This window comes from Neopsephotus bourkii, unplaced genomic scaffold (assembly GCF_033783945.1).
Source record: "Neopsephotus bourkii isolate Nb327-2 ecotype Australia unplaced genomic scaffold, CSIRO-AGI_Nbou_v1 NB_196, whole genome shotgun sequence".
Lineage (NCBI taxonomy): Eukaryota > Metazoa > Chordata > Aves > Psittaciformes > Psittacidae > Neopsephotus > Neopsephotus bourkii.
The window spans coordinates 9,965,180-9,986,427 of NW_026900709.1; the positions used below are offsets into that span (position 1 = coordinate 9,965,180).

The following is a 21,248-nucleotide window of genomic DNA, read 5'->3' on the forward strand; positions in this document are numbered from 1 at the left end:
CAATGACGGTGCTTATTTTATATACCCTCTTTAATGCAAATATTTTTACCGATACTTTTCATAAAGAGCAGGAAATAAAGAAAAACTAGTTGAATGGGGCTGTACCTTAGAGACCAATTTACCAAATGCTGTAAAGTATTTGCTCCATAGGAAACACTATGTTGCTGCATGTAACTATTATCCTAATAGCATTAATTTCATAGTAGGTAAAGTCACGTGACATTACTAGATGGCTAATTTGGGTTTGTAACCTAGCAGTAATTTTGGACAACTGTCTATAAATCACTGAATGTTAAATTTGTAAAGTTTTGAGTAACTATATCTTCCCCTGTAAAAGACTGCATCAGCCTCTCTGCTCCTTTTTTCCCCCCTAACTCCAATGAGGGGTGTTGCTTTAAAGGGTACATGTCTTTTGCTGCTGGAAAATAATGGAGAAAATTAAAGTTTCAACTGCAGCTTTCAGCTACTCACGGCTGGAGGTATTTCCTAATACCTTCTCATTTCATCCTTCTCTTTGAAGAATAAATCAAGAAAAGGAAGCCATCTGTTGTAGGTAAAAAACATAGCTTAGATGAATAAAGAGACACAAGACAAAACCCACTAATTACAAAGTGCTGTGCTCCCTCACATTCACTACTGAGATTGGGAAAGTCAGCGACTTGGAGTGCCAGAAAGGAGGCTGCAAGGACTGCTGACAGAGCAGCTGCACAGCACACATGAAAACTTTCTGCCCAACCCTCCTGACAGCAGTAATCTCCCTCCTGGGAAGGGAATCTGAGGCCAAATGAACCTAACACTGCTGGCAAACCTTGTCTTCCTGCCAGCTGGGGATTTCTTGGAAGGAAATCCTTCTGGAGGTACTCGGAGCCAGAGGACGTTGCAGGATGCTCCACTCTCACCACACCAATGATCAAAGAACGAGGACAGGAGATGCTGGGAAGCAGGATGTACCCAAGAGCATGCTTATCTACTAGTATGCATTCAACTAGAATTTATCAATTTTAACCATATAAATTATTTTAATAATCAGGATATTTTTAATTCAACAAGTAGTATTTAGGAATACAGAGAAAAGTGTTTGGCATTTGAAAGTTATCTGTGCAAATACTTATTCGAGCAACCTTCATTTACGCTTCCTCAATGCTGAAATCCTCTTCATCCTGCCAAAATATTGAATGGCCCAATCCTTACATAAACAGCGTATGTACTGAAAGCTTCTTAAAAAAAGAAAAGCAAAAAAGCTGGTGACAAAAGAAAACCAAACCCAACCCCTCAAAACAAAAACACACCCCTGGACTCTATACTTTCTGTACAGCTGTGATAAGAAGACCTCAGAATAATAAAGGATATATGCAAGCAGTTCTGGAAGTCTGACCCACACTCAAATGTCCTTTTCATTAACAGCATGCAAAGCATAATAAATACTTTTGGCCCAAATCAACAAAATATTTAAGAACATATTTGAATTTTTTCCTTGATTACAGCTATTTTCTTAAATTTAGCTTAATGCTGTCAGGTTCACTAGCAGGCTTCAGTTTTTTGAAACAGTTATGTTCTTTGAATTTACTGCTGTACTTCACGTTTTGATGCCATCTGAGTCATGAGGAATGCTTTCATAGAATCGAGTAGGCTGGAAAAGACCTCCAAGATCATCAAGTCCAACCTTTACTCCAGGACTGACAAGACCATCATTAAACTGTATCACTGAGGGCCTCATTTGCATGGTTTTTGAACACTTCCAGGGACAGTGATTCCGCCACTGCCCTGGGCAGCCTGTTCCGATGTCTGATCACCCTCTCTGTGAAGAAATTTTTCCTAATATCTAATCTAAACCTCTGCCGGTGCAGCTTGAGGCTGTTAAAATGTCTTCTAACAGTTATCTGAATTACTAACCAGTCAAGCCACAAAATGCTGACTCCATTCATTGCAATTTCCATCTTATAGGAGGAATTCAGTTATAAACAAAAGAGAAATATTTCTGTAATACAAGATTATAGGCTAGTACAAGAACAACCACCAGCTTACAATTTTTAAAGCCTAGATAGTTTTCAGAACTGCATGTTTTCATATTCAATATCAGGAAGTACCACACATATAGAGACAGAAATCAACTAAGAAACAAAACAAAAAAGCTGTCACTGTCCAACTGTCCACAGGAACCATGTCTAGTCACGTTTTCAGTCAGTCAGTCAGCTAGCTGGGGGTCATGTCATTATTTAGTTTCTGCAGAAAAAACACAAGTACAAAAATAGTATCAAAAAGCAACATACCTGTTTTTATTTTACACTACATCACTATAAAACATAAATGTTACAGCATATAAGACTTTTAATATCTTTAGAAGAATAATATGAACATTTTATATATGCTTCTCTAGCTTTTAAACAGGCACCTACTTTGCTTAGCAGTATGTGAAAGCCAGCAACTTTCCTGCAGTATGCTGGTAATTCAAAATTATTTTGAATTAACAAATACATTATAATAACAAATTATATAATATACATATATAACAAATATATAAGACATATGCAACAAATTACTATAACAAATATAATATATAAATATATTTTTATATTCATAAAAATATATCTTTTAATTCTGGAGTATATTTCAACTATGACAGAATTACTTTTTTGAAACAGTTTTGGACATAAGTAAATCATTATAGGTGTACATGTTAAACTTCAGGATTTCAATAAAGGTTTAGCTAAAAAAAGAGAAAAAAAAAAGAATGCAAATCAAATCAGTGATACAGGACTTTTTCGGAACAGGGATAATAAAAGACAACAAAAAAGTATTTCATGACAGAATAAAATTTTCAGTACCAAACATTATCAGAAGGGGAAAAAGGCAATGAATCCATCTGCTGTGTGTTAAAGTCAATTAGCAATGACTATAGACAGCCACAGAATCCTGCCCTAGACAATCTGTGTTTTGCATTTCTAATGTAGTGCTAAATTAGAAGCTCTGCTTTCTAAGGACTATTTGAAAGCTTTGGGGTGGGGTTTGGGTTTTTTTGTTGTTGTTTGTTTATTGTTTTGTCTGCTTTTGGGAGGGGAGGGGTATTTAAATAGAACTATTAAGTTGTAATAAAGAGGTAAATCAGAATTCCACAATATATTCTTCTGGCAGTTACCATTTTTTTCCTTCCTCTTCTATTACAGTGATATAATTTACACAACAGGCACAAGACAATGCAGTGAGGTTTTCCTAAATACTCAAAGCAATGCAAAAACCTGAGTAGAAAGCACAAGCTGGTCAACACCAAGAACACTAAGATAGCTTCTGCTTTTAGCAACTGCCTAGAAATAGACAATGCAGCTGTCTTCTCAAGCCTATACTAACTCAAACAAGATTATTTAGAATTCTTATTTCAACTACAAATACTTACTTAGCATGAGGGGACAACCTCACCCCTCAAAAAAAATTACATTAGAAGTTAAAAGTAGTTAGAAGACTGTTATTGGTCTGTATTTCCATCATATCTCTGCTACTTTTAACTACTCATATAAACAACTGAAGTTTCATTGACATGCAGGAGAGCCAGAGCACGCAAAATTTATTAGATAGATTAGTTTAGAATTAGAATTAACAAACATGTATTAAAATTCTCCTGATAAACGCAGGTTATTGTAAGATGAGACTGTTATGATCAGAAGTTTACATTACAAGAGTATTATCAGTAATATACCATTACCATAAAATATTTAAGAAACATTTTATAAATTATATTAAAAAGATTATTTACATAAGAGAAAATATGGGGGAAATAAAAAATTCAGATAAAAGCTGCACTGAAATTATAAATATTTCAATTTAAAAATTAGTCAATTGAATTTATTCTCATATAGATTTTACTGTTTTCACAGACCTTATCATGGATTTTAATTAGAGAACCTTCTACAGAAAGGACTACTGCAGAAATCCAGGCACCTTGTTAGAGATAAAGGGCAAGCAATACTACAGGACTTAAGAAAGGATTTTCCTGGTTTTTTTAAGAGGCAATGACTTCCTTAAGTGAAAACTCACAGGTACTATTTCAGAGATAGAGAGAATTCCATCCCCCTTCACACGCACAATTTAAAGCTTTTAACTGAAAGCAAAACATAAGCCTCTAAACTACATCAAAACTGGACTGTCTGCCAGTCCAACGTAGAGCCACACAAGCCCTTTGAAAAGGAGCACGATGGAATCTTTCTTTTTAAGGACCATTTCATCTGAATTTGAGAAACTGGCTAAAAGACAAAAAGAGATCAAGTAATTTTGTCTTTCTATTCTAAGAAGAAATAGATCCTAAGACAACCTGGTAGAGACTCAGAATTGGGAACTTTATGTACAGGATGTAACAAGATATAACACAGTAAATTTAGAAAGCTCTTCTACCTGTGTTACTGTACAGAGATAGCAGATGAAAGGCTAACCAGAGGGGAAATACTCAGCAGTCATTTGTACCAGAATTACAAGTAATCTGTCCAAAAGAGATCTGGGACGTCTGCTTTTGAACGAACTAAAAGTAGTACTCCTTATAATTTAAAAGTTTACAGAAATGCAACAACCTAGGAAAGGATAAAGTGCTCTGCTGTAGTTTTGCAGACTGCTCTTGAAATACAACCTTATTTCTCCAGTTCTCTAATTAGGGAAAATGGCACAAGAGCAAATAGGTACATCTTACCCTTACCTTATAAGGGAGTTCAGATTTCTAATTAGTCAGTAATAGGTATATATACATTATTTGAAACATAATGTAAGTCTTAGCCTTTTGAAAGCCCAATTTTGGACCAACTGCAACTTTTGTCACCTGGAGACTCTGAAAAATCTTCTCCAAAAAAAAAAAAAAAATCGCGCTAGAAAAATGGGTTCTTGCGTATGTGTGCACACACGTGTGAATTCAAAAAAGAAAAATAAAACATTGTTTATGCTGACAAGAGAACCTCCCAGTCTTCTCACTCTTATCTTTCTTAAAACCAAAGAAAGAATAAGTGAGGATAAATCACCTTTCTAGTTTTGAATGCATATTGCATCTACACTTTTCTAGTAACAACTGGTCAAGGCAGACCAGACATTACGTTACACTTTACATCAGTTTTCCCTGGTAGTGACAAAGAAGCTGGCCTTTTATTATTGGAAGCAAGTCACATTAGAAACAAATAAAACCTCTGTATAAAGGTAAGAACATGTGTACAAGTTACTTAAGACTGCATTCACCAGAGCTGATGATGGAAAAAAAAAAGTTTCAGATTAGTTTTAGCTACAATTCAGTTCAGAAAAAGAATTCTAGAAAACCATTTTTTTTAAAGCAAGTTGTATGTAAGACTAAGGCCAGCTTTAGCAACTGCTGCTTATCAAATTAACAACATGATAAACACACTCTGGGCAAAATCTTTGCAGATCTTTGCAAGTCCTGGATCATAAGGAGTATCTGCACAGAGAAAGATCCAAGGAATAAAGCTTAGAAGGAAAATACTGATGCCAGGAGAGTAAGGATTTCATGTGATGTTTTTGGAGTGAGTTAAATCAAAACTGCACATCCCTTGAAAAGATAATATGGCTAATGAAATTATTTGGAAGGTACAGTAATATTTGGGAGTTATTTTGTAGAAAACAGGGCTCAGCCTTTCCTCCCCCAACTATATTTCTCTTTTGGTAATAGTTCTATTTTTTTTTTAATTATTATTATTATTTAAACATTATTTGTATCAAACCAAAGTTTTAAAGAACAACGCGAATTTTGGTCCCTGAAGTCTATAAAACCTCTGTAGGAGCTCAGCCAGCTTTCACAGGCCATAAGCATCAATCAGTAATTTCTCAAACTATTATTTTAAACATAACCTCAATCCCTCCACAAGAAGCTCGGCAGTATTTTCTTCACTAACACATATTCTAGCTACACCTGATTTCTGAGAATCCAGATGCCTCAAATATCCAAAACCTTCATTTTCCCCTGGCAACCTTCCCATGTCCTTTTTTTATCTACCCTTTTCCTACTCTGCCCTTCAAGGGCTGAACTCTGCATCTTTATCCAACACCAGTGTAACAGCATTTCTTTAATGAAAGAAAGACACATACAAGCTGTGCTCAGTTCTATTGTTTATTTTTTTTCCCAGTGTTAACTGATACTCTTATGTACAGAAAGTATTTCTATGAACATCTAGATTGATGTTAATCCACTGGTTCATATTTGTTTAAAGATTATAAAAATAGACTTTTACTAAAATAAAGTGTACATGTGCATATGTAAGCATACACACCTCCATATATACATATATGTATTCATACATATCACAAATTAAATTTCAAGCTGTTAGCTAAAAATAGATATAAAGTTTATCATTACAAGTTCATATCTAGCTTCAGAATACTTTACCTATCACTATTTCAAATAACTGAACTTCAGTTTAATTAACAGCTCAGACTGTTACTCACCTCTCAGTAAGTTCTCTGACGTTTGTTAGATTCTTCTGAAGGCGAGTCTGCCAACCTTACTTTAAGCCTGACACCATTCACAATCTTCCCATGTAATGCAGTTATGGCATCACTGGCACTTGCTCTGTCTGCAAATTTTGCATAGCCCACATTTTTTCCAGCCACAAGGTAAACTTTTATCAACTGTCCAAAACGACTGGGTGCGGGAAAGAAGAAGGAAAGAAAAGATAATTTACAGGTTTTACAGGTTTTCCTGCAGCATAAATACCTATTAACCAATCTGAAGTATGCATGATTTCGTGGCTGCAAAAACTATATTCTCATACGTATGCTATATTTTCTTGTGCTGCCTTCTTCCAGTCCTCCCAGTTTTCATATTCCTTTCCCTAGAATTACAGCCAGGAATAGAAATAAAACCTAAATTTCATAGGCAGTGTTTTCTATGGAATATTACAATAGAACCACAAACACCAGTGATTTCTCACTTATTTAAAAGAATACATAAAGCTAATCAATACCATACTCCCCAAAGACTAAATGGCACTCAAAAAATTCCACAAAACCAAGACAACAAGAACATACGTACACAAAGCAGAAGATAATTTAAAGGCTGAACTTGCTTCTCATTTAAACGAACTTGCTCAGTTCTGATTAATCTTAGAAAAAGTCTCAGTGAAATGACTCAGAAAGCAAGCACCGAAGTGTTATGGAAAAACCCAGATTTCCAAGTACTCAGGAGATTCCTGGACAGGAATTTCCTCTTTCTTTTCCTCACATGGTGCTTCAAAAATATTTTGGCTTACCAAGATTTATTGAAAATGCCAGCTATTAGAAGAAGGAAATGTCTTGTTTTTCAACAGCATACTAAAAATAAATCATATAAAATACTGGTGAACAGTTAAACTATGGATCTGTTTTAAAGATGGCAAAAGTTGTCTCTGAAGTCTTTGGTCCTCGTAGGGAGGTAGCATAGAAGGACAGCTGTAACAGTGTCAAGATGCAAATCATCAAAATGCCTCAGGATAGATCAGAAAAAAATACCTCCCTATACTTACTGGACTAAGTTGCTATGGAAATTTATCAAAATACTTAAATTCCTTAGAGAAATATGTACAATAAAAGGCCAAATAAATTAGGCTGTGAGAACTGAAAGTACTACATTTTTTGGTTAAAAAAAAAAATAAAGAGACAGTTTACTTCAGATTATTAGTTAATATTATTAACCAATGATAAAGCTACTGTACTGATAATATGGCATCTATGCTTCACAATGAATTCCATTACACATCTGTTTCAAAAAGCAACTGTTACCTATTGATCACTTATTACTTACTGAACACTGCACTCTTTTCTGGAAGTTTTCATGATGAAAAGCTTTTTTACTTTCAACACTTACTTTCATGTTTGTGGTTTTTTTTGTTAGAGAAGACTTATTTGTAAACGGATTCTTACCAGAACACATCCTCCAATACATTTATAGGTAAAGGATGGGGATGAAAAAGTATGAAAAGCCTTTCCTTCACAGAAGTGTCAGGTGGAACTTTTTTTTTGGGTGGTGGAAGTATGGCATCTGTTTGGGGCTGAAGTAACTGTGAGCCACAAGTTCCCCCAAATGCCTGCTGAAACAGGTAGAAAAAATGCAAGTATAAATTAACTGATGGGGGAGGGGGCAAAGAGGAGCAGGGAAGTTATTTTGCCCTATTACAATCTTTTTTTTCTCCCAAATCAGAGGACATAAGTGGGCTCTACCAGTTCTGATCTCAATTTCTTTACTTTGGTTATTTCATTAAATTGCTCAATAAATCCAAGCGATGTCAGACACCTTTACAGGGAATAAAAGGCACATCTTAAACAGCAGCATCTAAAGGTACACCTTAAAGGTAGCATCTAAAACAGTTACAGAAGACTGTGAGCAGTGATCTGTACTGACATAGCTGAAGTTTCTTACAGCAATTCAGAAGAATATGAACAGTATCGATTATATTAACTTACAGGAGGTGTCCTATATTGCTGAACAACGGCATTGTTATTCCGCAACACTGATGACACATGTGCTGTTACCAGCTGTGTTGCCATTTTTCTGATGAGGCTGCAAGCAGAAGTTATAATAAACTATTTAAAGAGTGAGCTAAATTACAGTACTCTTCAATTCAGCAAGAGAAAACAAGTTTTAATTCGCATCCAGAAGTATTTCTGGAAATCTATAAAATCGTCCAGATAAAGAGAAAAAAAAAGTCAAACCAGGCTTTCATGACTCTAGACATGACTAGAAAGCATACACACTACCTGCAATTCCCTGAAAACACACACTTCTACGTAAAGTGGTACAAAACTCTTCCTTGCTTTTTTTAATGCTAGGGGGAGGAGAAGGGAGGGAAACAAAAGAAAAAAAACCCACACTCTGCAGAGCCCACTACGTTTTGTGAAAGGTACCTAAAAGGCAGAAGGGACAGGAAAGTTTCACCTATTTCCATAAAAAGTACAGAGATACAATTCATAAGTCAGAATATTATCACAGGAAGTTTACTTCCAGCACTCATTTTCCAGTGATCTTTCCTTCCTCTCATGCAGAATAAGATCGCCCTTTTTGCATAGGTTCACAGCCTATGTTGTAGGGCCATGAAATAGTAGGAATTACTGAAGAATGAAGGTTGCAATAAATAGTTTATTTTTGTTCAGATTAGACATGTACTTCTAAAGTGAATCTCCCAATTGTCCCTCCTTACTGTCCTCATTCACATCGCACAATAAGTTTGACAAACTAGATTCCTTTAGGATGAAACTCAGACAAAACATTCACTGCAGGAGTGTACCTAAGCTGCTCCAACTTTTAAAGGGCATACAAATCACAGGAATAGATTAGAGACAGTCAAAGTAAAACATGACTATGCCCACACAGTTGGCTCCGACAGATCTGATAGATCCTCAGCACCCAACAGTTTTACTCCACATATGTGCTTCAAAAGGCTACTGTTTCCAGTACTGCAAGCATGAACAAGAGATCAAGCACATGAATCTCGTTTTCAACGCAAAAGCCTCCTCAAAAAAACACATTCCAGCCTTGTTACATATTACAGACATTTATAAAAATTCTTGCAAAATACAAGGTTTTACAATCTATCTTAAAAATACATAGTTTAATCTTTATCAAAAACTGGTAAGTTTCAAGGGCTTATTCTAAATCATTAAAAGACAAAACCAAAGAAACAAAACAAAACCACCTACATTTCAGAAAATACTATCTGTAAGTAAGAAACAGGATCACAGTGACATTGCTGTTGGTTCTTAAGTTGAAAAACTGTGTATTTATTTTAAATTTTGCTCTCCAGAACACAACTTACAACTTTGTATCTCTATGTATTGGTACTTACTCTGAGCTATCACTCCCATCGTCTAGGAAAAGGACAGTTAATCGATTTCCAGGAGGATACTCAAACCCATGTAATTTATACTTGGCATATATAGCTGATGCAGCGGTACTGTACTGAATCACAGCATACCCTAAAATACAGTGTACACAGTTCCAGTATGATATTTGTAAATCTTAAGGACAAACTACACTCATACAACACAATATGATTGAACTGCACATTAGTCATGGAAGATACAAAATTCGTAAGTCTTTTACCACACACTACATTAATCAGTAGCATTCATAAAGAAAACTTCAGTGATAAATCACCTATACTTACGCTAACTTGAAAAGCTGGTAATAAAGCAATGCAAGCAAAAACTTTTCTTCTTCCCTAACCCCAAGTTAGGGACAAATGCACACAGTTTCATTTTAAAATGCAATTATCCTATCAACAATTAATTTTACATTTTAATTCTGTGAATCAATTTAATTTCAAGTTTCTTGCAAAGAAATATCTTCCACATTCTTCTCAACAACAGCAAAACAATAAGACCGAAACAAAAACTATCCTTCCAAGACAAAACATGATTTGTTTTGGATTTATTTAATCCAGTTTATTCATGTCAGTTTCTACACAGACACACACCTCTCTCAAGAGGAAAACAAATGATCTGTTTAGAAAAACATTTAAACTATACATCTAATATTTTGAAACATTTTCTCCATTTATTTGGCCCCAACCTATTAACTTAATGTAACCAAAAAGCACTTCTCATGGGTTTGATTCTGTCCTTCTTGAGATTCTACCATCCAAAAACAAAGGTATTGAAGGCTTTCTATAAACAGGGGTTCAACCAAAACTGAACTTCTGGGATTATGTATCAGCAATAGTAGCAACCACTGATACGTAAAACATTCTTTCCAACAACTATACTGTATCTTGCAATACAAATGAACTGAAGTACAACTAAAAGGAATTGTCTTAACAGAAAGATATTTTTGTACTTTTACTTACCACTGTTGGTATGAGGATCTCTCTGAACATCACAATATTCCAGTCCTGGAACTAGATCAAAGAGGGCAAACAGCTGCTCTTGGATAAAGGGAAGCCGTGATACCACTGACAGACGTTTGGAGACTGACTCTTGAATTCTGCACTCTTTTTCAAAGCAACAGAACTCTGGGTGCCCACCTCAAGAATCAACATTTAATAAATAAATAAAAAATGAATAATTTGAGTCATCACACTAGCATGCTTTCATTTCATACATACTTTTCATTCACCTTTTAAGCCGACTATATACTAAAGGTGACATGTTTATTTCTCCAACAGAGGTCACAAAATAAGTGACCAACTAGAGCAAACCATAAAAATACAGAAATGAAATGGCTGGCTCGTTTCTAACCCCAACATCCAATTTACTATATAAGAGCTGACACAAGCCTCAGTTATCTTCCTTTATTGCAAAATGCATTCTCATTTTGTGACCATACAAATCATTTCTAGTGTAAAAAAATGTGACTTACAAAATGAAAGTGGATTTCCTCTTGGCTCTTGCCTTGTATTATTACTATAATAATCGTGTTCAAGAGACTCGGACGACTTATTTTTAGGTTCAGCCAAAATGGCCCTGTAGCCTGAAAGGACCAACCACATATATAGCAACACTTTAGCACATCTCAATTACCTGACCAGATCCACATTCTCCAAGTACTGTATATTTTGAAATACATTATTCAGAAATCCCAGTAAGTACTGACTTTAGGAAAATAACTAATCTGCAACTCAAAATCTGCCATGATAATTGTGTCAAAGTTAACTACTTCCGCATGTAACTAGCTTAATTCTAAGTTAAGTACAACAGAGCCTACTTGGTGTGACTGAGCACTGTCAGAGGTTGCTCAGAGATGAGGAACCTCCATCCTTGGAGATATTCAAAAGGTGTCTGGACATGGTCTTGAGCAACCATGATGTCCAAGTGGCCCTGCCTGAGCACAGGGATTAGGCAAGGTGACCTCCAAAGTCCCTTCCAACTTCAGCTTCTGCGATGCCTACCAGGATTCAGAGATGCTCCAAAGGCAGTCACCTGAACTTAGGTACTGTAACAGTGGTTATATACTATGTATATATACTATACTATACAGCAGTTATATACTATGTATATATACTATACTATACAGCAGTTATATACTATGTATATGTACTATACTATACAGCAGTTATATACTATGTATATATACTATATACATAGACAGCAGTCTATGTATATATGCACTGATCTATGTTTTGTTTTTATAAAATAAATAGGTATTACTCTCAGGCTATCAACCAAATCAATTTTAATGTCACAGCAAAGAAGGAAATAGAATTTAACTGCTAAGTAACCTCAGACTCATAGTCCCACATGAGAATTGCCACAAATATAACTTTTGTAGAACCATTTATGATATATATGATGTGGAACCATGTATATTCGGGGGGAAAGGAGAGAGCAAACACATGCACATGCCAAGTCACTGCATATTTTGATTAAGCAAACACTGAACAGGAGGTTGAGCTGGAAGGCTGCAGTAAGGTTTCTACCAAAGCCTTGTTTCTCCTGGATAAGTTCCCCCTGTCTTTGTCATAATTCATGTGCTTCAGCCCCTTATCACCTTGGTGGCCTTCCACCAAAATCACTAAAATTCATTAACACCTTTTTGGTGCTAAAGCATAAATGACAGATGGCTGGTTATAATGCACACAAAGTCTTTCATTCTGTAACAGATTAATCATGGTATTAAATGTCAAAGAAAACCAAAAACACAAACTCCTATTAGGATTAATTTGTTCTTAAATAAATGGAATCACAACAGAATCTCCATGGATAATCGACTACATTTTATACACAAATTCATTTTTTATCAAATACAATTGATTAAAATGCATACTCCCAGGGACACATTAAAATGAGGTTTTCCCGTGTATGAAGCCTACATTATAGGCCAATAATGCATGAAAGAAAACTCTGTATCCATTTTCCAAACTCCTTTCACTGATCCTTCTTATGGTTTGGTCTTGCAAGAATGTAACCAAGTGGCTGTTCTCAACCAATGTTCTCAACCAATGTTAATGCTACTTTTTATTTGCAATATAAGTGTCTTAAGATGAGTTTACATCAAATAATTTACCTGCAAACAAAACTAAAAATTAAATACACATTAATGACAATACATGCTTATTGTGAAAAACTTGAAAGAATTCAGATTCTTACTTCGATCACACTCTTCAATTGCTAGGGCAGCTTGCGACGGTTTTAAATACCTCACATAGCCCAAACCTTTACTTTCTCCAGTAGTCTTGTTTTTAATAATGCTGCAATACTCAATGTCGCCATACATCTAGAACAATTAAAAAGCGTATTAATTTACAACATTTGAAAATGCATTAAGCTCCATCTGTTAAGCCTTCTGATATTTTAAGACAAAGGCAATGTAGAGAAGCAATTAACAAATAGCAAAGTAGTACCTTAAACTTCTCTCGCAGATCTTCCTCTGTATAGGATTTAGGTATCATAACAAAGATTCGTGTAAGCTCCTCATCCTCAACATCTCGGTGGCTTCCAGAAGCTCTTGACTGCGCAATAAATACCTAATGAAATAATTACATAGACATAATTACATATAAGCAAGCAAGAAAAATAGCTTGTTTAAATAAGACTTTGCGTCTTACACAAAATCTAGCTTTCCCAACATGGAAAAAAGAGATTATCTCCGATCACAGATGCATCTGTGACAAAAGATCAGCAGATATAATACTCCGCAAATGGTTTCCTGAACAGCACAAAGGCCAGCATGATTTCTCACTGGGGATTATGCAGAATTATCAAGAATACCAAAGCCTGATTCAGCAGCTATGTCAGTATCATCAATCACATGTGAGATAATAAAAAATGTATTACTGCAACAGGCCTAGTACAGCAGTCCTAAGAAAATAAGCAAACAAACAAAAAAGCCTAGCAACTTATTACAACCTTGCCACTGCAACTCACTGCTCAACTGGGCTGAAGTCTGCAGGTCTAGTGCTCTATGAAGGATCATAATTTCACATCTGTAACTGTAAAAAATACTTTTAATTACTGAAACAAATTTCACCTCAGATGTACACACCAGAAGACAACCAGGAAAAAACAACCAACCAACCAACAAAAAAAAAAAAAAAAAAAAACAAACCACCCAAGCAAACAACAGAAAAAACCCACACAAAATAACTGAATAAGGAAAATACAAACAACATTCAAAGCAAGCCTCTTATGCAAAAGCAGCAACTGGTTTCACACAGCTCTTAAATTACTTTTCTAATAGTCACACAGGGGAGAAAGGATTACAACTCTGATTTTTTGGCTTCTAATAGCAAGTTCTTCAGAAAAGATTTATTGACTCGACTGCATTTTAAGATGAAATATGTGGGATCTTCTTTCACTGTTCAAAGTTATTCATATCTTGGGGAATATGAAAATAATTCTAGGAGGCAGGGTTCCATTAAAAAAAAAACCCAAACACGCTATAACTGCTTTGAAAAAACTGTACACAAGCTACAAGACCAACATAAAATATCCTTGTAAAGGCAGTTGTATCTATCCACCCACATCGATCTTGCTTGCAGCACTTCAGATACACCGGTGTATTTCAGAGACTTCCTCAAGGCTAAATCAACCAAACAAAACAGTTTCCGGGTGCTGCCTTTTCTCCAGGCCTGTGGCAGATTACGCCCCGCGTGGGAACGGCATTCGAGGGTGAGACGCACCGCAGCTCCTGAAGAGCACCGCCAAGGCCGCAAACCCCGAACCCGCCCCGCACCTGACCCAGAAGGGCGACGGCATCGCACCAGCATTACGCGCGGAAAGCAGACCACAGAAGCGGGTCTGACGTGCTCGGTGGCGGCTCGCTGCCTGTTCCCAACAAGGAGAACAGCTTCAGCCAGGCATCCGCCACCACTGTCCCCACAGCCCGCTCCTCGCCGAGGGGCTTCCCATTTCCCCATGTACGCCAACACTACATTCCAGCAGCAAGCTTGGACAGAGGGGCCGAGTCCTGCGGCCCTCCGAAGCCGGCACGCTGGGAAGGGGGCGCCCTCCCAGGCCCCCGTCGCCCACCCCCGGTCCCTCTGCCCAGAAGGATTCGGGCGGCGCGGTACCTTAATGGGCTTGGTGTCAGGGGCCAGACTACGGCCGTGCATCTCCTCCATGGCCCGGCAGGCCTGCGAGCTGCGGGCGTACTTGATGAAGGCGATGCCGCGGGACTCATTGGTGCGCTTGTCCCGCAGAAGCCAGATGTTCTGGATGTCCCCGAAGGGGGCGAAGCGCTCCCGAATCAGCGCCTCCCCGGTGTCCTTGCTCAGCACCACAAACACGCGGCTGTTGGGCGGCTCGTCCAGGCACTCGGCGGACAGGCGGCAACCGCTGCTCTCCTCCATCGCGGGGCTGCTGGGGGCTGCCAGCTTTTCCCAGAAACAGGCGGGGAACGGCCGCAACGCTTTTCCGCCGGGGAAACAACTTCTTCCGCTTCCTCCTCCTCCTCGGCTTTAGCCGCGCCTCTCCCGCCTCCCCAAGGCCTAGTTTACGGCGGCGGCCTCGCCTGCGGCGGGTGGGGTTTCTTAGCCGCCCTCCTGGAGCAGCGGCGTGTCCTTCCTGGAGGAGCTAGGCAGCTGCTCCCGGGAGAGGCAGCGGGCGGGTGCGAAGGAATAAGCAGAAGCAAATCGAGGGTTGGTGCCGAGGACAGGCACTCACGGCCTTTCCCCGCTTCCTCGGCAGCGCCCAGCCGCGACGGTGTCGCAGAGCCACCGAACGGGGGAGATGAGAGGGCCAGCCCCCTGCTCGGGCTGGGGCCGCTGCAGCTGGCTGCCCAGGGCCATGTCCAGGCGGCTTTCGAATGGCTCCGAGGAGGGAGACTTCACAACGTGTCTGGGCCACCCGTGCCAGTATTGTCACCTTCACTCTGTAAGGTTATTCCTGACGTTCAGATGGAACTTCCTGTGTGTGTTTTCAGTGTGTGCCCACTGCCTCTGGTCCTGTTACTGGGCACCTCTTGAGAGGTGTCTGGATCTGTCTTCTTTGTTCTCTCCCTTTAGCTATTTATATATGTTGGGCTAAACAGTCCCACACTTTCCACCTTTACTCACAAGAGATGCTCCAGTCCCTTAGTCACCTTTGCAACCCTTCACTGGACTCTTCCCAGTATGTCCATACATCCATGCCTCTCTTGTATTAGCCCACAGCTGGATACAGTACTCCAGATGTGGCCTCACCAGTTCTGAGAAGGAAAGGGTCACCTCCCATGCTCTGCTGATGACACTCTTCCTCACACAGCTCAGAATACCAGTGGCCTTATTTGCCACAAAGGCACATTGCTGGTTCACATTCACCTTAGCATCCATCACAATGCCCAAGTCCTTTTTTGCAAAGCTGCTTTCAGCAGATCACCTCCCAGCATATAGTGGTGCATGGTGGTGTTCCTCTCCAAGTGCAGACTCTTGGACTTCCTGTTGCTGGCCTTCCTGATGCTCCTGTCAGACTTCTTCCAGCCTGTGGTGTCCATCTGGATGGCAGCATGACTGTTCAATGTATTGACAACTCCCAGTTTTGTATTCTGTGTATCAATATTTTCCTGATGTACTTCTGCTACAATAATTTATTTATTTTTAAAGGGCCTTCTTCAACCAGTAATTCACTACACGATGACCAGCCTCCTCTGAAACAGCACTAATGTAGAGTTCCTCTGTGAATAAATCATTTTGCTACTATGGACAACAGCAGGACTTAACATGGACCTTGGGGTACAGAGGTATTTCAGGTGGCACCTGAGAGGGGATCTCAAGTTACAGAGGCCCAGGGAATTTTATGTATTTCATAGGAAACAAAACCAAAAAAATACCCAGGAAAAAATAGCTATCTGTAGGAAAATAAAACCACAGCTAATAAATGTGAAGAATGAAATATTATTATAAATTTCATCCCATCTTTGATAGCCAGATTCAAAAATAAGTAATTCCTCAGCTGAGGAGCTGCCAGTGCCCTAGGGTTGCAGTGACCCTGGCCACTGTGCATCAAGTGATCCACAGTGCAGTTACCCTGGGCAGGCGCAGGCTGAGGCACTGCTGGGCTGTGCTGCAGGTATAGGCTGTGCCATGCTGCATGCATCTCCTCAGCCCCCAGAGAAACGCAGCTGGCTCATCATTGCAGAGGAGCCTGCAGGCAGTCCCGACTTGGTACCGGCCACTACACATCCTGCTCAGCCTTACCTCTAACAGCACAGCAACAAGGTTTCATGAGAGCACCATTTGTTTTTGGGCTGTAGAAATGTTAGAATTGTTTCTGTGTAAGAAAATCCTACAAAGCTTGAAAGGCCAAAAAGGGAGAATTTGTACTATGGAAGTGGTCTGCACAGTGTGCTGTGTGTGAACTGGAGGCTCCCTCAATGCTATACCACTGGGGCCTTCCACCATCTGAAGGGGTGTGAGATTATACTATTCTCTTCCTATAATGTAAATAAATAGCATTGTAGATATTTCACAGAGTCTAGGTGCTGTTCTTACTGGGATCATAACGGACCAACACCTCCTGGTGCACAATGGGGTTAAGTGAAGAAATCGGAGAATTGAGGTGTGCACGTTCTTGCTATTATTTTCCACAAGCAAATTAAATATGCAGAAGTCCCTGCTCTACTTCACACAGATGTAGTTGTCAAGTTCATATCAGTGAAGTTTCATGGAGGCAGGCTCTGGCAATCTGATGATCTGGATGAGGCAGTACTTTGAGCACAGCACAGTCCTTGTGGTAGGCTTGGAAGGGGCACTTTTTGAGGGGTTAAATGGTGTTCTGTTTGGGAGTGTAGCATAGAAGGTCGATGAGTATTTTAGATGAACATACTTTGGGTATAGTGGTTGAGTTTGGTTCCATATAAAGGAGTATTTCAGAAAATCTTTTTTTGCACACCATTGGGAAGCCTTTCGAGCAAAGCAAGATTACAACTTATTTGAAGAAAACTCCTGGAACAAACTTGCCAACAAAGTTTTCAAGTTGACAAGCAGGTTTCTTTATTGCGGTGCCAGTAGACACGGGGGTACCTCCTCCTAACGTGTATCACTGTATTTCTATACAGGCCATGCTTATATAGTCACTGGGCATACATACATATTCATGAGGCTACGTATGGATTACATCATTTTGCAGAAATTTTCCCACATGCTTACAAAAATGTGGTGGTGGTCTTTGACAGTCATCTACTTCTAACAATCTTCGTAACTTCTGGCAGTCTTTCAAGCACTAAATTAACGTTACAGACACAGCAATAATCCTGTCCTTCTACCTATCAGTTAGTCTAACTACTTCCATCCTGGACATCTCTAGTCCCAGATACTCCCTATCCCCAGGTCCTGTTTTTCTATTCCGTTTTCCTTACACTTTTTGTACTGAGGTCCTAAGGACCTAAAACTGTGTCAACTGCCTTCAAGCACCTCAGTTATTTTTCCATTACAAAGCCAAGCTTAACGTTACTTAGAACTGATTACATTTTGTGTTTTTGTGCCTCTTTGTCTCACAACTCAGCCCAGCCAGAGCACTGTTTCAGGGCTGGAAGGCCATGTCTGTTCCAACACCAAACTTTGCACTCATTTTTCCCCATCTTCTGACACCATTTTTCCCTTGCACTTCAGGGTGAAGGCATGACAGGCCATAGCTCCTCTCAGATTGAAAAGCGAGCCTTCCGGCGTGGCGAGGGCCTGCGCAGCGCAGGCGGCACACTGCCTGAGGCGCCATGACACTGTGGTGTCGTCCGAGCCCACTGGAGCCGTTGGCACTGCGACACCTCACGCCTACCGTCGCCGCACGAAAGAAGGGCGCGATGATTAGTCCCGCCCCTTGGGCCTGGAACGCACCAATCAGGAGAGAACGTGCTAAGTTGCCCTCTCTGCGATTGGGCGTCGCTCTGATGACACGTGCTCTCTGCCGGGTAGCCCGCAGGCTTACGAGGGGTGGCCGGTGTTCCCGAGCAGCAGAGGCGCGGACTGGCATTTCCTCCCCTCCGAAGGCCAAAAGGTGCTCGGCTCTCCGTCGTTCCTGGCGGACGTGGGCCCGAGGGCGGCCTCGCAGGCACCTTCCTCCGTTGCTGGGGCCGTTCTAGCTGGAAATCCCCTTTATCGCCAATGTGTCCTGTCAGGCAATGAAGGAGGAGTTGAATTCTAGTTGTGGAGGCGTTCCAGGTAGCACAGGGAAATCCTGAGAGACTGCTGTCTTCTAGATCACTCTTCTAAGCAAAAGTACATTGACCTTTACATTTACCATAGAAGTAGGCCTAGAAGAGCAACTGGGGAACTTAAACCTACCTCAACTTCCAAAGATAAGAACAAAGTCTGTAACAAATTCTGTAACAAATTCTGAGGTGCGGCAAAAAACCCCATGGTGCTTTTTCGTAATAGTAAATTGGATAACTTAAAAAGAAATTAATTCATGACTGTTAAAAACCAGATCATGTTAAGAAATCGTGCAGCTTAACAATCTTACCAAACCTACCTTTACAATTAAGACATGGTCAAATTTTCATTACTTTGAGACACATTTTGGTTGTCATATAAGACAGAAATAGTTTATAAAACCATAAAAGAAGATGATGTGACCAAAACCAGTGAACTTATCTGTTCAAATTTTTATTTATTTAAGATATTTTGTATAGGTCAAAATGGGTGATGTTAAAAAAGGCAAGAAGATCTTTATGCAGAAATGTTCTCAGTGCCACACAGTTGAAAAAAGGTAGAAAGCACAAGACAGGACCAAACCTTTGGGGTGTATTTGGCCGCCAAACAGGACAAGCTGAAGGATTTTCTTATTCAGAAGCGAACAAGACAAAAGGTAAAACTAATAGGTGACATGAATAGGTGCAGTGATGGAGAGGACATGTACAAAAAAACTTTCTTTAGAAGTACAATAGAAAGCCTCACAAGGAATTACAACTGCCTACTTTGTATTACTGCAGATGAATCTGAACTATAATTTCAGAAACAAAAATCCTAGGTCCCTATGTTGAAAAGAACTTTTACCATTATTCAGCACACCAGGTCAAAAGGTATATAACTTTCCCAGAATTTTGTAATATCAATGGGCAAATTTCCATTTCTATTTCTTGAGAGTGCTTTCAGATTGCTGGTCACTACCCTCTGCTGGCACCGTGGTGTGCTGCGGTTTTTCTGCTCAGCACTTGACTAAATACGGTCACCTACTAGTAAGCTGTGCCTTTTCTTGTGTTTTTCATGCAGACAGTCCTGAAAAGCAGTGGAATATCTAAAAGTGGAGAGTAATTCTGTGTCTGTTTCATTATTTTTCTTTTATATTATTTAAAAATAAATTATATTATTTGAATCAATCTATTAATTACAATTACAGTCCTGTTTGGTTTTGGTTTCATTTGTTTGGGTTTTTTCCTGGTTGCTAAGGTACTTTAGAACTGGCTGACTTCTTTGTTATTCTGTGATTTCTAGGAAATGTTTTGTGACATTCACTTTATACTAGGAATTCCTTCACACAAAAAAATTGCCAGCATATGTTAAGTATTTTTTCTCCTTAAAAATGTAGTGAACAAATCCTACAGGTGTTAGTACAAGTTTTTAAAAGAAAGACAACTAAGTGACTTCTAAATCCACCTTAGACCATGTGAAAAGTCAACTCTGGAGGACAGAAGAGAAACTTGAATATGTAGTGAGAGGTATTTGTATAGTCTTGAGTACAACAGTAGACTGCTTCTGTTGACAGAGACAGGTTTTATCAAGGTTGAGAGGAAACACTAATAGTATTTCAATTCATGTCAGGAGATTCCAGGGTCTGGCCGCTGACAACCATTTTTCTAATGCCCCTCAGTGGAGCACAGCCTTGATGAATTTCATGCTAATCTGTAGATCTTAATTTCAACAACTGTATGAGATTCAAAGTTGGATCTTCTGCATTCTGGAATTACAAAGATATAGCTTACAAGTATTAAGTAGCTGTATGTGAAATAGTGCAAAGAACTGCAAGTCTCTACGATGCAAAAAGGATTTACATTTGACTTATTAAAGTGACACAAAGACAACATATACCTTGTGAGTTTTACATCATGTATTATTTATGCTCATATTCCTCTTGAATTCTAGACACATTATGTTCAGGAGCATCACACCTTTGATTTGAGATGGTTGACTTTTTCATATCAACAACATATATGCTGTTGGGCCAGCCTTGTATTTTATAATTTTTTTTGTATTTCAGGAATTATCTGGAGTGAGAGTACAATGATGGAGTATTTGGAAAACCCTAAGAAATACATTCCTGGTACAAAAATGATTTTTGCTGGAATTAAAAAGAAAACCAAAAGAGCTGATCTTGTTGCATACTTGAAAAAAGCAACTTCATGAAAACACTGCTGCAGCAGTTGTAATGTTAGTGAAAAATGTTTCGGATTTTGA

At 39.0% G+C, this 21,248-nt stretch overlaps 1 protein-coding gene across 2 annotated transcripts; it reads right to left on the bottom strand.

Moving 5' to 3' along the window:
• Positions 1 to 991: 991 nt before the first annotated feature.
• Positions 992 to 15,344, bottom strand: RBM45 (RNA binding motif protein 45). Of its 2 annotated transcripts, none has more exons than XM_061379686.1 (10): positions 14,955 to 15,344; positions 13,287 to 13,409; positions 13,033 to 13,159; positions 11,306 to 11,416; positions 10,794 to 10,970; positions 9,795 to 9,924; positions 8,416 to 8,512; positions 7,876 to 8,039; positions 6,424 to 6,619; positions 992 to 2,223 (listed from the first exon to the last, which is right to left on the bottom strand). In XM_061379686.1, exons 1-9 carry the CDS (start codon positions 15,231 to 15,233, stop codon positions 6,427 to 6,429), a joined length of 1,401 nt encoding a protein of 466 aa, XP_061235670.1. In that variant the 5' UTR covers positions 15,234 to 15,344; the 3' UTR covers positions 992 to 2,223; positions 6,424 to 6,426. The 2 variants fall into 2 exon arrangements, with proteins under 2 accessions (XP_061235670.1, XP_061235660.1); XM_061379676.1 differs by having other exon boundaries at positions 7,876 to 8,042.
• Between the last annotated feature and the right edge of the window lie 5,904 nt (positions 15,345 to 21,248).